The following is a 14069-nucleotide window of genomic DNA, read 5'->3' on the forward strand; positions in this document are numbered from 1 at the left end:
GGAAGATGTACCTGAATCTATCTCAAGCAAGGGAGATGGCGCTGGTGCTCGCAGGCTTCTGGCGCCGGAGTTCGCGAGTCCGTGGCGGTGAGCGGCTGAGCGCCGATGGCAACTTCTGACGATAGAGGAGAGAAGGGGCTGCGGCGAAGAAGACAGTGTGGTTCCGATGCGAGAGCTTTTGGCCAGAGAGAGAGAGACGGGGAGATCCGGCCAGGTTATGCGGAAGCCTGCATTCGTGAAGAGTTAAATATTTTATGCGGAACAAGCGTCTGTTTACTTGGAAGGAATAAGGTATGCCACTCCCTCTGTTTTCGTCTCCTTCTACGGTAAACACAGCGGAAAGGCGAGCGTCGTGCCGCCGTCGGGAAGTAGCGTCGGCCGCTGACGTGTACAAGCGCTCGTGGATTCCCGCCTTTTTCCCTTCTCTTATTCCCGGCCCGCTGCCGCTTCCCTCGACCTCACGCTCAAAAGCCCTCGTTGCCTCGCTGAAACCCTCGATCTCCACCTCTAATGGCGCCGTCCCGCCGCCTTAGCGGTCGCTCGCCGCTCGTTCGGAAGCAGAGCCAGATCACCACCTTCTTCTCTCCCGGACAGGCTTCCAAGCGAAGCCCTAATCCTAGCCCAAGTGCCGATCCCTCTCCGTCCCAGCCCAAGGAGAAGAAGCCTCGTCTCGTGATCTCCCCTTCCTCCGCTCCCGGTGCCAACACTCCTCCCTCTGCCGCCAAGAGTGGCTTCTCGGAGGATGTGGTCGGTAGGCGGATCAAAGTCTTCTGGCCGCTTGACAAGGTCTGGTACGAGGGGAGGGTCTCTTCCTTCGATGCTTTGCAAGGGACGCACCTGGTCCTGTATGATGACGGAGAGGAAGAGGCGCTTGATCTTGGCAGAGAGAAGTTTGAGTGGGTGGAGGAGGAGCCGCCAAGAAGGCTTCGCCGGCTGAGGCGGTTGTCGTGCACGGTGGAGAAGGCTTGTAGCTCAGGGAATGTGGAGGATGGGGTTTCCGAGGAGTATTCTAGTGAAGACGAGGAATGGAGAAAGGTTGTGGGAAAGGACTCGGAGGAGGATGACTCAGATGAGGTGGAATTGGAGGATGAGGACGACGTGGTTGTGACGGACTCGAGTGGCCGGTGCAGGACATCTACAGGTTCAAAGAAAAGGAAGAAGATGGATGTTGAAAGCTTAGATTGTACTAAAAAGTTAAATTTTGGTGGAAATGGAAGGAAGACTACGAATAAATCCTCCTTATGCTCAGCGGAAACTACTACCTTTTGCTTACCCTTGACTAGTGATAAGAGTAAGTAATTGGTAGGAAAAGTTTGGTAGGTTTCATGCAAATTACAGTGATAACTTGGATTTACTCGACTTCATGTGCATTTCCATGTTTTATCTTCTCATCCAATTGTCACTGTGGTTGTATATAAATGCTTTCTCCAACTATTATACAACTCTTTCTAAGTTTGCGTTGGGTTGTGATGAAGAATTTATCCTTCAGGGGCACAAATCCAGACTGCTATTAACAACGTTCTAACTTCTGAAGTAGCCGAACGGTTTGAGAGACGAGAAGCAGAGAAGTTCAGATTCTTGCGGGTGTAAGCTTTCTTTTTTCCTCACTCCAGAACCTATGCAAAGGAAGTTTGATTTGATTATGTGTTGCTTGCTTTTACATTGTCAAAGCAAGCTGGTTCCTGTTTGATTTTTTTTATGCTGTCAGTGACTCTGATGATGAAGCCATAAATTCAGTTCAGCTAGTCTAGGTGGGATTGATGTTTTTAATAAACAACAGCTTATGATTTTTATTCACCATATCCATGTCAAGCAAACATACAGTTAGTTAGTTGGTTGGTCATTTCACTTTGTTCATTCAAAACAACTTATTTATTTATACAAATGTGTCAATTTGAGTTTGACCATTTTAAACCTTGTGTATTAAAAATCATGTTTAAGATTTTTTATTAAAGAATTTTATCGAGCTCAACTAGAGGCAAGCTTGTGGTATGATCATTGTACTGCTACTAGCAGTTATTAAGGGTGCAATATCACATCAGGAAAGTAAGAAAAGAAAAACAAAGAAGACAAAAAAAACAAGAAATAAGATTAGATCTAGAGTTACAAATTGTCTTTCAGCAAAATTACTGAAGCCCATGGTCACATGGGAGAGTCTCTTATATTGTCATCAAGTGTACCTTATATTCTACTTTGCCACATCAAACCTTGTACAAACTAACACACATATCATGTAACAAGATGTTTTCCCCCTCCTTTTATAGACCAAGGAGTTAACGACTTCCTTGCACATATATATATCCTGCAATTACCAGATACTAAACATTTCATATGTCATGAATGAGATCTGTTCACACTTTATATAAGATCGGGGTTTCAAGCATCAGGTTAACTTACAAAAGAATCTATGTAGGACTTACATAAGCATAATAATTTCGTAAATGAAGTCCAGACTTGGTGTGCATACTTGGATCTGTAGCAATGCAAGATTGTTGCATTAAAAAATGATAAAATAGCTGCCCTTCTTGGATTGAGCTTAATGCTATCTATGAAGTGTTTTTGCTAGAACTTCTTCAGTTTTCTTTTCTTTTTTTTTTTTGATAGGTGAAATCAACATATTTATTCTGTTATAATAGAGGGCGTATGGATGCTAAAAGGAGGCGACCTGGAGATGAAAACTATGATCCAAAAACTCTTTATTTGCCACCTGATTTTTTGAAGACCTTGTCAGGTGGACAGGTATTGTTCTGTTTCTGTGGCCTTTAGTTGTAAATTTCTTTTGTTATTTTCGTGTTGGTTATTATGCTTGTTTTATAGAGGCAATGGTGGGAATTCAAGTCAAAGCATATGGATAAGGTTTTATTCTTCAAGGTATTAACATTTACTAGATTTGTGCTCATGAGAAAATATGATGCACTAGGAAGCTTAATCTCCTATTCTCAACTCATTTGGAGATGATCATGACATATTTTTATTATCAGATGGGGAAGTTCTATGAATTGTTTGAGATGGATGCTCATATTGGAGTTCGAGAACTTGATCTGCAATATATGAAGGTGCTTAACCTTTCCTTTTTCTTGTCTGGGTTAGCTCAGACTGTATCTTTTATTGCCAATGCTACCTCTTTTGGTAATCTGCATTCTCTTGTCCATGCTGCCATTTTTAATAGTTTGTTAGGTTCAGTTAAAGAAGACCTTGATGTGTGTGATCTTGGTTTTATCCTTCCACTGTTGGAAGCTATTGATGGAGGTGATAGCATCCACCTTCTTGATTTTCTTCACCAAGTTCTTGTTGTCCAAGCTAGAAGACAAAGGTTAAGAGGATCAGGAGATAAGAGATTCGAGAAAGGAAGGGAACACAAGCTAACTATACATAATTTCTATGTATAATACCAAGGCCTCATCCCCAATTTGAAACACTATAAACATCAATAAGAACTAGAGATTTAAAATGGAAGCAACAGCACAAAAAGCCCTTTCATAGTATTTTTACCATGATCACAGATTTGTAGCTTGGAGTATAATGTACTGTACTTGTATGTCTGAAATTGTTACATTTATAATTTTTATCAATGGTATTTCTGAACTTTAATAACTTGATTATTTGTTAATGATAACTCTTTTCCTTATAACCTACTTCTGTCTTTTAGGGGGAACAACCTCATTGTGGGTTTCCAGAGAAGAACTATTCCTCGAATTTGGAGAAATTGGCTAGAAAGGTTTTGGTTCCTGATGTTTATAAAATGTTCAATTTTTCATCATGTTATGGGGATACTTTTTTCAAGGAGACACGAGAATGATTTGAACTTATGGAGTAATTGATGTATTTCCGTTTGTTAGGGTTTCTGTGTACTTGTTGTGGAGCAAACGGAGACTCCAGAACAACTCGAACTTCGCCGTAAACAGATGGGTTCAAAGGACAAGGTTGGATGATTCAACAGAACTTTATAGTTTCAATCGCAAAGCTTTGTTGACTTTTTAGTATATTAGAAGCACACAGGAAATGACCATGTGCATTCAATTAGTTACTCGAATAACTAATATGAATCATTTGAAATAGTTAATATTGAATTCATTAGGATTTTGCAAATAAACTTATACTTTTTTTTGGCTCTTGAAGGTTGTCAAACGTGAAATATGTGCAGTAGTTTCACAAGGCACACTGACTGAAGGAGAATCACTTATGGCAAATCCTGATACATCTTATATTTTATCAGTCACTGAAAATTGCAAAATTCTTGAGGATGCTGGTAAAGGAGGTGTTCTTCTAGGTCTCTGCTTTGTTGATGTTTCCACAAGCAAGTTCATGATTGGACAAGTATGTTATTCTTGTGATCTTTAAGTTCTGTTATCTAGCTACTCACCCGAAAAATGATTGTCTTCTTTCTACTTTTCTATTTATATTTTGTACTTATTAAGCTCATTCTTATAATCTAAAATCTTCTGTTGTAGTTTGAAGACGATATAGAACGGTCTTGGTTGCGGTCAATGTTGTCTGAATTGAGGCCTGTAGAAGTCATAAAACCTTCAAGGACGCTCAGCCCAGAGACTGAAAGAGTCATAAGGAATAATACACGAAATCCATTAGTTAATGATTTAAAGCCTTCTCAAGAATTCTGGGATGCTGAAAAAACTGTTAATGAGGTCAGGAAGTATTATAGCCTATCGGTGCTTTCTTCATCATCAAAAAGTAATGCCACTTCTAATCATGGAGGGGATAGTATGGATGAGCTTCCGGATATATTAATTGAACTAGTGAATTCTGGCAATGATGGTTCATGTGCTCTTTCGGCTTTTGGTGGCTGCCTTTTTTACTTACGGCAAGCTTTTCTAGATGAAAAATTGCTGAAGTGTGCTAAATTTGAGCGACTTCCATGCTTGGCTGTCTTGAATAAACTCCAAAAGTCATATATGATGCTTGATGCAGCTGCCCTTGAAAACCTTGAGATATTGGAGAACAGTAATGGAGCCCTTCAAGGGTACTTGCATGCTTCTCCTTGTGTTTTCAGTTGTCACATAATTGTATCTGAGATGATTTCTTTTGAATGTAGAACACTATTTGCCCAACTGGATCATTGTGTTACAGCATTTGGAAAAAGGTTACTTAAAGGATGGCTTGTGAGGCCACTTTATAACACAAAGTCAATTGAAGAGCGTCAAGATGCTATAGCATGCTTCAAGGTAAGTTTGATGTTGCTGGAACTGCAGTTGATCATATTCTAGTGCCTTTAATGTTCATGTATGCAAAATGGGAAGATAGTGATACAAATGATTGAAATTCTTTCTCCTGAAAAGTAGGAGGTTAGCACATGTGATTTCCATATCCACATAGGATCATATGAAGGGTGGAGTACACATAAGGCTATATATAATTTTACATTTGATTAATAGTATATATGATTATTATATAGCAAAGAAGCAAGTTGATTTTTCTAACAAAAAATTAAAAATTGACTTGGAATTGTTTTTCTTTTTAAGAAATGAAATCAACTCAAAATTCCGAAAGAAATTGGTAGGTTGGTCATGCCGGGGTGATAGGATATCTTTTTGCCCAACTTTAATTGCATTCTTTCTCTTTCATCCATATGGTATCAGACATCCAATGAAATAGTGAAGGCCTAATTTCACAAATTACATCTTAAATTTCTTAGGAGTTTTTAAGTCTAATCTTGTGTGTGCATAGCAGGGTGCTGGTTGTGCATCTGCTCTTGAATTCCGAAAGCAACTTTCTAGACTTCCAGATATGGAGCGTTTACTTTCACGCCTATTCTCGAGCTGGTAAATCTTATTATCTGACTGATATGTACCTATTCTTATCAGCTTGCGAGACTCGTATTTTCAATAATTAGATTTTTTTATTATTGTGTACTTTGTGTCAGTTACATGTTTGCATTTTTCTAGTACTGGAGTAGGTAAGATCCAGTTTTTTATGCTCTAAGATTTAACTCTTGGAAATTTCTAAGAAAAAAAAAGAAAGTCCTTATCTTAGTTCTTTTTTGGCGCCTGCTTAACGAATCTGCATCTCACAGATTTATGGACCTATTTATTTGCACTTGTTTGCTGAACTGGATGGACCTAAATTTGTCTGCTTATGTACAAAGTAGGATGGTACACATAATGGCTATTGTTCTATGGCTTCCAGAATTCCTTGCAGACACTTGGAGGAATGGTTGGCATTTCCTTGAATGATATCTGTCCACTTTCCATCTTTGTCTACTTTAAAGCAATCAGGTGAGATGATGTAATAAGAGTAATGGTCTAGTCTAAAATTCATAAGCCAAGATCGAGACATAAACAAGATTGATAACCCTAAACCAGAAGTGCACTATGGATTGTCTCTCAGATCTTTTCTTAGAATGAAATGGTCTTCTACAACTGTAGTGGTGGTGCTCAGTTAACTGAAGCATGCGCGAGATGGTGTCGAGTACTGATGTCGGTTACTTGTCCACGCTGGGAGGGGTCATCAGTAAAGATGCAACACACAACAGGCAGCATCAACCAGATCTTGGTGGCGTGAAGCAGTTGTCCTCTTGTCTCGGTGATTGAGAGGGCCTCCATCGCTGGGGGAAAGATAGTTATGGCTGTTGAATTGAGCTCGCTCCTATGCTTGGAAGTGGGTCATATGTGGAGATAGATGGCGGGCATAATTTGTTGTGCAAGCAAGATCTAAAGGAGTGGGAACTAGATATGATGCTATGTGGTTTGACATAGATGTTGTAGATGAGGATTTGGTGATGGGATTATGGACGAAGTGGTGGTGAGATGTGAATGTGGCAGATGGGTGGGTGGGTAGATGACAAAGTATCAACATCAAATCAAGAATTCTGCTTTGATACTGATTGATGCAACACCAAATCAAACAATTATATCATATAGAAGATTGAGGTGAAATTGATAAAGCAAAGAAGAATCAACTATCTAAAGAGAAATCTCACATGGATATTATTAAAGGTAATGTTATTAATTTGAAAGTCGATTATTACATGGAGACACTACGTTTTTTATAGACTCAATGCAAGCAAAATTAGGAAAGAACTATTATTAATTAAGAAAGACAATAGTCTTGTTAAACTCTAACCAAAATAGAATCTTTAGTACCAAGTTAAAAGATACTTGATGAATTTATATCGAATTAAATAATACCAAACTTTTGCTGCTTAAAATAGATAATTACCCAAATCAATTACAAATTCAAAATTAAAAATTCATTTCTTGTTTACATCAGATAGACTCTTCTTGAAAGCCCATAGCTTTTTAGAATCACTATTGATGAGATAGTTCTTACTTGGTCTAAATTATGGACATGCTTGAGAATGTCGTCAATTAACATTTTTACAGATTTTAACTGAAGATAGTGTGTTTTGCATGCCTAATATATAGTAAATTGTCCTAGATATATTGTCAATGCTTTCATCTGTCTTTGATACGACTTGGTGTGCAATGGTTTTAGATAACCGTGCCAAATGACTGCCCCTCTATCATTACATAAAAGGATGGTGTTGGGACTAATGCTGTGATATATTCCTAACATATTGGCACAAGGAAACCTATATCCAATACTGATATTGATTGCTGTTAATGATATATTAAACAAAATTTCACCAATGACTATTGTGATCATATGGCACTTGATCACTAGTCAGGTGATTCTATCACCTGATTTCCACCAAACATCATGTATATCTGTTTTTACCTGGAGAGAACGACTCTAATTGCCTCTATATCCTATACCCAATTATTAATTGTTCTTTCAATGCACTTGTAGTGAGGCTCATGGAAGGAATGCCAATAGAGTTATTCTTTATGAGGATGCAGCAAAGAAACAGCTTCAAGAATTTATTGCTTCCCTCCGTGGATGTGAAGCAATGATCCAAGCCTGTTCTTCTCTGTACAGCATACTTACCATGACAGAATCTACTTTGCTTCACCATTTATTGACTCCAGGTATGTCTTGTAATCTTTGAAATCTTTTCTTGCTGAAATTTCATGCCTGAAATCTAATGGTTATGCAGGGAAAGGCCTACCTGACATGTCTTCAGTGATAGAGAATTTCAAGTATGCTTTTGATTGGTCAGAAGCTAACAGTACTGGGCGTGTTATTCCTCATGCTGGAGGTGATTGTGAGTATGATGCTGCTTGTCAGAGGATGAAGGAAGTTGAATCTAAGTTGGTCAAATATTTGAAGGAACAACGTAAGATACTAGGAAATTCAGAGGTGTGTTCTCCTACATTGATCTGGTTGCTCTTATTTGAGCATTAATGCGCTTGTATCTTTCTTAAATGATTAGACTAGAATTTCTTATAGATAAATTATGTTACAATTGGGAAAGATGCATACCTTCTTGAGGTACCTGAGAGTTTAAGAGAAGCTATTCCAATGGAATATGAGTTGCAGTCGTCAAAAAAGGTACGCTATATTTTTTATCTTCAGCTAAAAGTATAACCGACAAGCTATGTCATTCAAACTTTGTAGAACTTTGACTTTTTCTTGCATTTACTCAAATTTATTTAACTTTATCTTGAAATATGAACTAATCAGATGCTGTAGTGGGAAATTTTTTTCTATTAATACCTTCATATTGTTTGTTGTTCCAGTAGAGTGATTCTGTTGAAAACTTGCCTCCTGACCTATTTTTTGTTTATCAGATTTGTTTGTCAAAAATCTTGTTGCATTGAAACATGAGTTTGCCACAATCAATAAATATACCTGACTACTTGTTTTGGTTGATGATTGGCTTGCATGCTAGTATTGTATAGTGCTTTTACTAATTGAATTATCTTGTCCCCAAAGTTCGTTTAGTAATGATTTGAAGTGTCTCAAGTAAATTGTTGTTCATACAAAAGTCCTGCATTGCTACTTATAAGATGCTGTTGCTACTAATGCTATAATCATTCTTAAGAAACTGAATCAAAAGGACATTTTGGTTAGAAAAAATCACACAAAGATCTTTGTGCTTTTGGTTTCTGCCACTTCAGCTATCTATTGTATGATTGGCCCATCCCTGAGTCTTGTTTTTGTAGGCAAATCCCACCTAATGTGCAGATTGTTTAACTGTCACAACCTAAGGTTTAAAGAATGTCCAATTTAAACCTCCATGGTGATATGGTGTATTGTATCTGTTTTCTTAAAGATTCTGTAGGAAAATTCAATTCATTTCCATGAAGAAGAAACTAACAAGGTTTAAATAATTTTGTACTTTATGCATAGGGGTATATCCGGTATTGGACACCAAAAATAAAAAAATTGTTAGCAGAACTCTCTCAAGCTGAGGCAGAGAAAGAGTCAAAACTTAAAGGCATTCTCCAGAGGCTAATAGGACAATTTAGTGAACATCATACCAAATGGAGGCAGTTGGTATTCGTAACAGCAGGTGTTTGTATGCCTCTATTGGTTTGCCTATGCTTTGTGTTTTTTTATATATAACTCATATGAATGCACATCTTTCAGCCGACAAGATACCCATCTGTCATATAGTTTACAATTTGTTTTATTTTCTTACATCTGCATGCTGCCAAGATAGTCAATTGCTTTACATTCATAAATCGTTGCCTTGCTGGATAGTTCTGTAGAAGTTATGTATTTTTTATTGCACTTGGAGCAGTTTATATTGTTTTGATGTCTCAATCTAATAGGATTTTTGTTGGCTTTTCTTTAGCTCTTTCTAAACCTTATTTGATGTGGTAATTTGTTCGACCATTGATATTTCTATGAGATAATGAATGGTCAAAACCTTCTATGAAGGATCAACTCCAGAAAATTGTTGGTGAACCTCCATGAGCCTTGATCTCTTCTCTTCAGGCACAATCTCATCCTCTGCCCCACCCCATTTGTTTTCCCTTTGCAATCCCATCCCACTGCCCCACATGGGTCAATTTTCATAACGATGCTCCAATGTCAATCTGAGCTAGTGCCATGTCTGTGTTCATTATTATAGAACATCCTCATATGAAAGTTAAAAATTGATAAACAGATCAAGAAAGCCAGGAGTAATAGTTTCTGCAGTTATATTTCATCTATTTGTCAACTAACAAATGCTGTTCACATGGACAGAGATAGATGTTTTAATTAGTTTGGCAATTGCAAGCAACTATTATGAGGGACCAACATGTCGGCCCATCATCAGAGAAGCTTGTCTTGAAAATGAACCATATTTGTCTGCTAGAGGTCTTGGACATCCTGTTCTTCGAAGCGATGGCTTAGGAATGGGTTCTTTTGTTCCAAATGACGTAAGAATTGGTGGCATTGTAGAGCCTAGATTTATCCTTCTCACAGGTCCAAATATGGGTGGTAAATCAACTCTTCTTCGCCAAGTTTGTTTAGCTGTAGTTTTGGCCCAGGTAAGATTCTTAACCTAGTCCTTATGCTCTCTCCATTTCCAATCTGATCACATCCAGTCATTTTCCCCAGCTAGGGGCAGATGTTCCTGCAGAAAATTTTCAGCTCTCGCCTGTTGACCGCATCTTCGTTCGAATGGGTGCTAGAGATAATATTATGGCAGGGCAAAGTACTTTTTTGACAGAACTTTCAGAGACCGCTGGCGTACTGGTGAGATTGTCTAGAAAAATCTTGAAAATATTGACTATGGAATTGTTTCTTTTGACTTATATGAGTTGGGGCTTAGCGTGTATCTTTGTTGCAGTCTTATGCTACTCAGAATTCCCTTGTAGCACTAGACGAGCTTGGGAGGGGCACATCAACTTCCGATGGGCAAGCTATTGCGTGAGTGCCACTTCTATTTAAGTTCTTTTTCCTACTCTGTTGATAGAGATTTCCTTGTGAATGAACATATCGCCTGTTGGCATGTCACGCGACTGTGCCATGGCACCAACATGTTCAAGACAGCACCATTAGTGTCTTCCTATAAACACTGAGCCACTGACCATCAGGCTGTGAAATAGTTTGCCAACATCTTCCTAAACACAACCATTGGCCACATTTTCTTACGAACTGTATTTAATTTGCAGGGCATCGGTTCTCGATTATCTTGTCAATGTAGTGCAATGTCGTGGATTGTTTTCTACTCATTATCACCGATTGACACTAGAATATCAGAAGAATACTAAGGTAAACCCACAAATTGTTTATCTTTTTGTTGACAGCTTTTGAGTCATGTTATATGCGTGTAGGTTTCAATATGCCATATGGCTTGCCGAGTTGGCATAGTTGAAGGTGTGGAAGAAGTTACTTTTCTTTACAGGTTAACGGCCGGTTCATGTCCCAAGAGTTACGGTGTTAATGTTGCTCGTTTAGCGGGTAAATTCTCTATTCAGATGCCTCCATTTTCACTGTTTATAGCTAGGTAGTAGCCATAGAAGGATGAGCTAAATTCCTATTTCAGAATTCCTATACCATTTCCAATCCAGGATTACCATTGTCAGTGCTTCAAAAGGCCGCCAAGAAGTCCAACGATTTCGAGAATGATAATCGGAAGGGCCATCCTGCAACCGAGCAGGTGCTTTCCGACGAGAAGACAAACCAAGAAACAACTCTTATTAAAGAGTTGCTTTCTGTGGTAGAGGCCTGGAATCTGCGCCGAGATTCTCAAGCTGTAAATGTGAGCCTACTCAGTGACATCCAACAAAGAGCAAGGTCACTAGTGCCGACCGCATAATATCGAAATTTTGTTCGCGAAAAGTTTAGAAACTAGGTTGATACATGGCCTTGTTTTGAGTTCCCAGAGGTCTTGTTGAACCAGACAGAAATTCTCACTCACTGTTCTTGTTCATAGTAGAAGCTTCCCTGAACTCGATTGAAGGCCATCAAGAGTGATCTCAGTTCAATGCATGTTTATCTTGTGAGGTAACAGCCCTGTGCTAAATTTAGTCAATTTTTTCCATATCATCTCCCAAGAATCACAAGATTATACCATCTAAAGTTTGTTGAGGATGCATCATACATAGTTTAAAATTAATTTGCATTTTTTTTCTTCTAATTTTTCTGTTAATAAAGTTGCCCTTTTTATTGAAAGTAATTCAGTACAAAATATGTTTTCTATTTAGTTCATGAACTATGAATAGAAAAAGGTTCATCTCCACCAAGCCGGCAGGATGACCTCAAATCAACAAGGTGAAGCCACGTGTCGGAACCGAATCTATCACCGTCCGACCACAATCTAGTAAATTATCTGGGTTTTAAAATCATATAATTTGTTTTTCTAAGAATTTCTTGTTCTTATAAAATCTGGTGATCTTCCATGGCGATCCTTCCAATTCGATCGAGGGGCAGGAGAAATAAAGAAACCGGCCATGGATTCCAGAAAGAGCACTGCTTTCTTCCTCTTCTTCTTCTTCCGTGGCTTCTTTGCTGACTCTGTTCCATTCGCGGCCTCGTCTCCTCCCTCCTCGGCCGCCGTCAAAGCCGGCTACTGGCCGGCGTTTGGTTCCACCGTCTCGCCGCCGTCCGACGCCGCCCTCTCCCTTCTTACTCACGTCTACTACGCCTTCGTCCAAGTCGATTCCGCCACCGCCCGCGTCGCCCTCACCGCCAACGACTCCCTCGCGCTGCCGCTCTTCGCCGCCGCCGCCCACGACCATGTTGCCCCTGTCAAGGCTATCCTCTCCGTCGGCGGCGCCAGCGCCGTCGCCTCCGCTAACTTCGCCCGGATCGCCGCGAATGGCTCCGCCCGCTCCGATTTCGCCGCCTCCGCCGTCGCGGTGGCGCGGGAGTACGGCCTCGACGGCATCGATATCGACTGGGAGTACCCGCAGAGTCCCCAGGAGATGTCCGACTACGTCGCTCTGTTTTCCGAGTTGCGGCGCGCGGCCGCGGCGCCCGGGAGGTGCCTCCTCCTCACGGCGGCGGTGCATTACTCTGCCACTGTCTCGGGTACGACGGCGGCGTACCCTGTTTCGTACCCGGCGGCGGAAATGGCGGCGGAGCTCGACTGGGTCAACGTCATGGCCTACGACCTGCACGGCGCGTGGGACGCAACGGCCACCGGCGCGCACGCGGGGCTCTTCGACGCGAAGAGCGACTTGAGCGCGAGCTACGGGCTGGCCACGTGGCTTGCCGCCGGGATGCCGGCGGAGAAGGTAGTGATGGGCGTGCCGCTCTACGGGAGGACCTACAACCTGACGGACGGAGACGAGCACGGGATCGGCGCGCCGTCGAGGGGCGTGGGGCAGGGGGACGCCGGAGTGCTGACTTTGTCGGAGGTGGTGGAGTTCAACTGGAAGAACAGAGCGACGGTGGTGCACGACGAGGCAAGGGTGGCGACGTACTCGTTCGCCGGCGAGACGTGGATCAGCTACGACGATTCGTGGTCGGCGACGAGGAAGGTGGAGTACGCGCGGGGACTTGGACTCGGTGGGTACTTCTTGTGGGCCATCGGGTATGATGAGGATTGGATCATCGCCAGAGCAGGTACGTGAACGGGTAGGAAATCTATTCTTAATTATATAACCTAGGAAAGAAAATTAGACAAAAGTCACGCCTTTTTTATTTCTAAATCATGCGGCATCCAATTTTAATTTTTTATTTAAAAAAATCTCATTTTATTATTAAATATATATAATTATTCAAATATCATACTATTTTATAGTGGTCAATATTTATCTTATGAGATATATTATAAAAATTCACTATTATAATTATTATAACTATAGAGTCCTAGCTGATATAATTATTATAACAATTATGAAATTATAATTATTACGATGTAAACAATTATAACAGCTATTAAACAGTAACTGTTAAAATGTGAATTTCTATCATTCTTGTTTATATATTGTAATTGTAACTGTTACAATATGAATTTCTATAATTCTTGTTTACATTATAGTAATTATGATTTTATAACTGCTATAACGTACCCAATCAATTTAAAAATTAGACAAAATATAATAGTATTGTACAGTATTAAAGAATAATTGAGTAATTATACACAATTGAACAGTGAAATAGGCATCCTTTTGATTAAAAAAAAATAAAGTAAGACTTCCCTTTAATGATTAAAAAAAACGCCTTTTTATTTTTGCCCAAGAAAACTCATTTTGCCTCCATATTTCATCTCATTTTTGTTTGGCCCCTTGTAGTTCAAAATTTTATATTTTGCACCTATAAGGCTATAA

At 39.9% G+C, this 14069-nt stretch overlaps 2 protein-coding genes across 3 annotated transcripts; both read left to right on the plus strand.

The window, feature by feature from the left end:
- The first annotated feature begins 507 nt into the window (after positions 1 to 507).
- Positions 508 to 12075, plus strand: LOC141834309 (DNA mismatch repair protein MSH6). 2 transcript variants are annotated; one of them, XR_012602311.1, is made up of 22 exons: positions 508 to 1291; positions 1490 to 1586; positions 2637 to 2739; positions 2818 to 2871; positions 2982 to 3056; positions 3650 to 3718; positions 3840 to 3923; positions 4120 to 4317; positions 4452 to 4978; positions 5051 to 5180; positions 5686 to 5777; positions 7765 to 7943; positions 8012 to 8214; positions 8305 to 8406; positions 9208 to 9370; positions 10051 to 10337; positions 10408 to 10545; positions 10640 to 10719; positions 10965 to 11064; positions 11127 to 11253; positions 11364 to 11799; positions 12018 to 12075. XR_012602311.1 is itself a non-coding variant. In XM_074721683.1 (21 exons), exons 1-21 carry the CDS (start codon positions 511 to 513, stop codon positions 11609 to 11611), a joined length of 3837 nt encoding a protein of 1278 aa, XP_074577784.1. In that variant the 5' UTR covers positions 508 to 510; the 3' UTR covers positions 11612 to 11917. The 2 variants fall into 2 exon arrangements, 1 of the variants encoding a protein (XP_074577784.1); XM_074721683.1 differs by lacking the exon at positions 12018 to 12075 and having other exon boundaries at positions 11364 to 11917.
- Positions 12076 to 12245: 170 nt separating this feature from the next.
- On the plus strand, positions 12246 to 13370 carry LOC141834533 (nod factor hydrolase protein 1-like). The gene has a single exon (XM_074721853.1). It carries the CDS (start codon positions 12246 to 12248, stop codon positions 13368 to 13370), a length of 1125 nt encoding a protein of 374 aa, XP_074577954.1.
- Positions 13371 to 14069: the final 699 nt, after the last annotated feature.

Source organism: Curcuma longa, chromosome 9, assembly GCF_044706935.1.
Source record: "Curcuma longa cultivar G26 ecotype Majalengka, Jawa Barat chromosome 9, ITB_CL_G26_1.1, whole genome shotgun sequence".
NCBI classification, from domain to species: Eukaryota; Viridiplantae; Streptophyta; class Magnoliopsida; order Zingiberales; family Zingiberaceae; genus Curcuma; species Curcuma longa.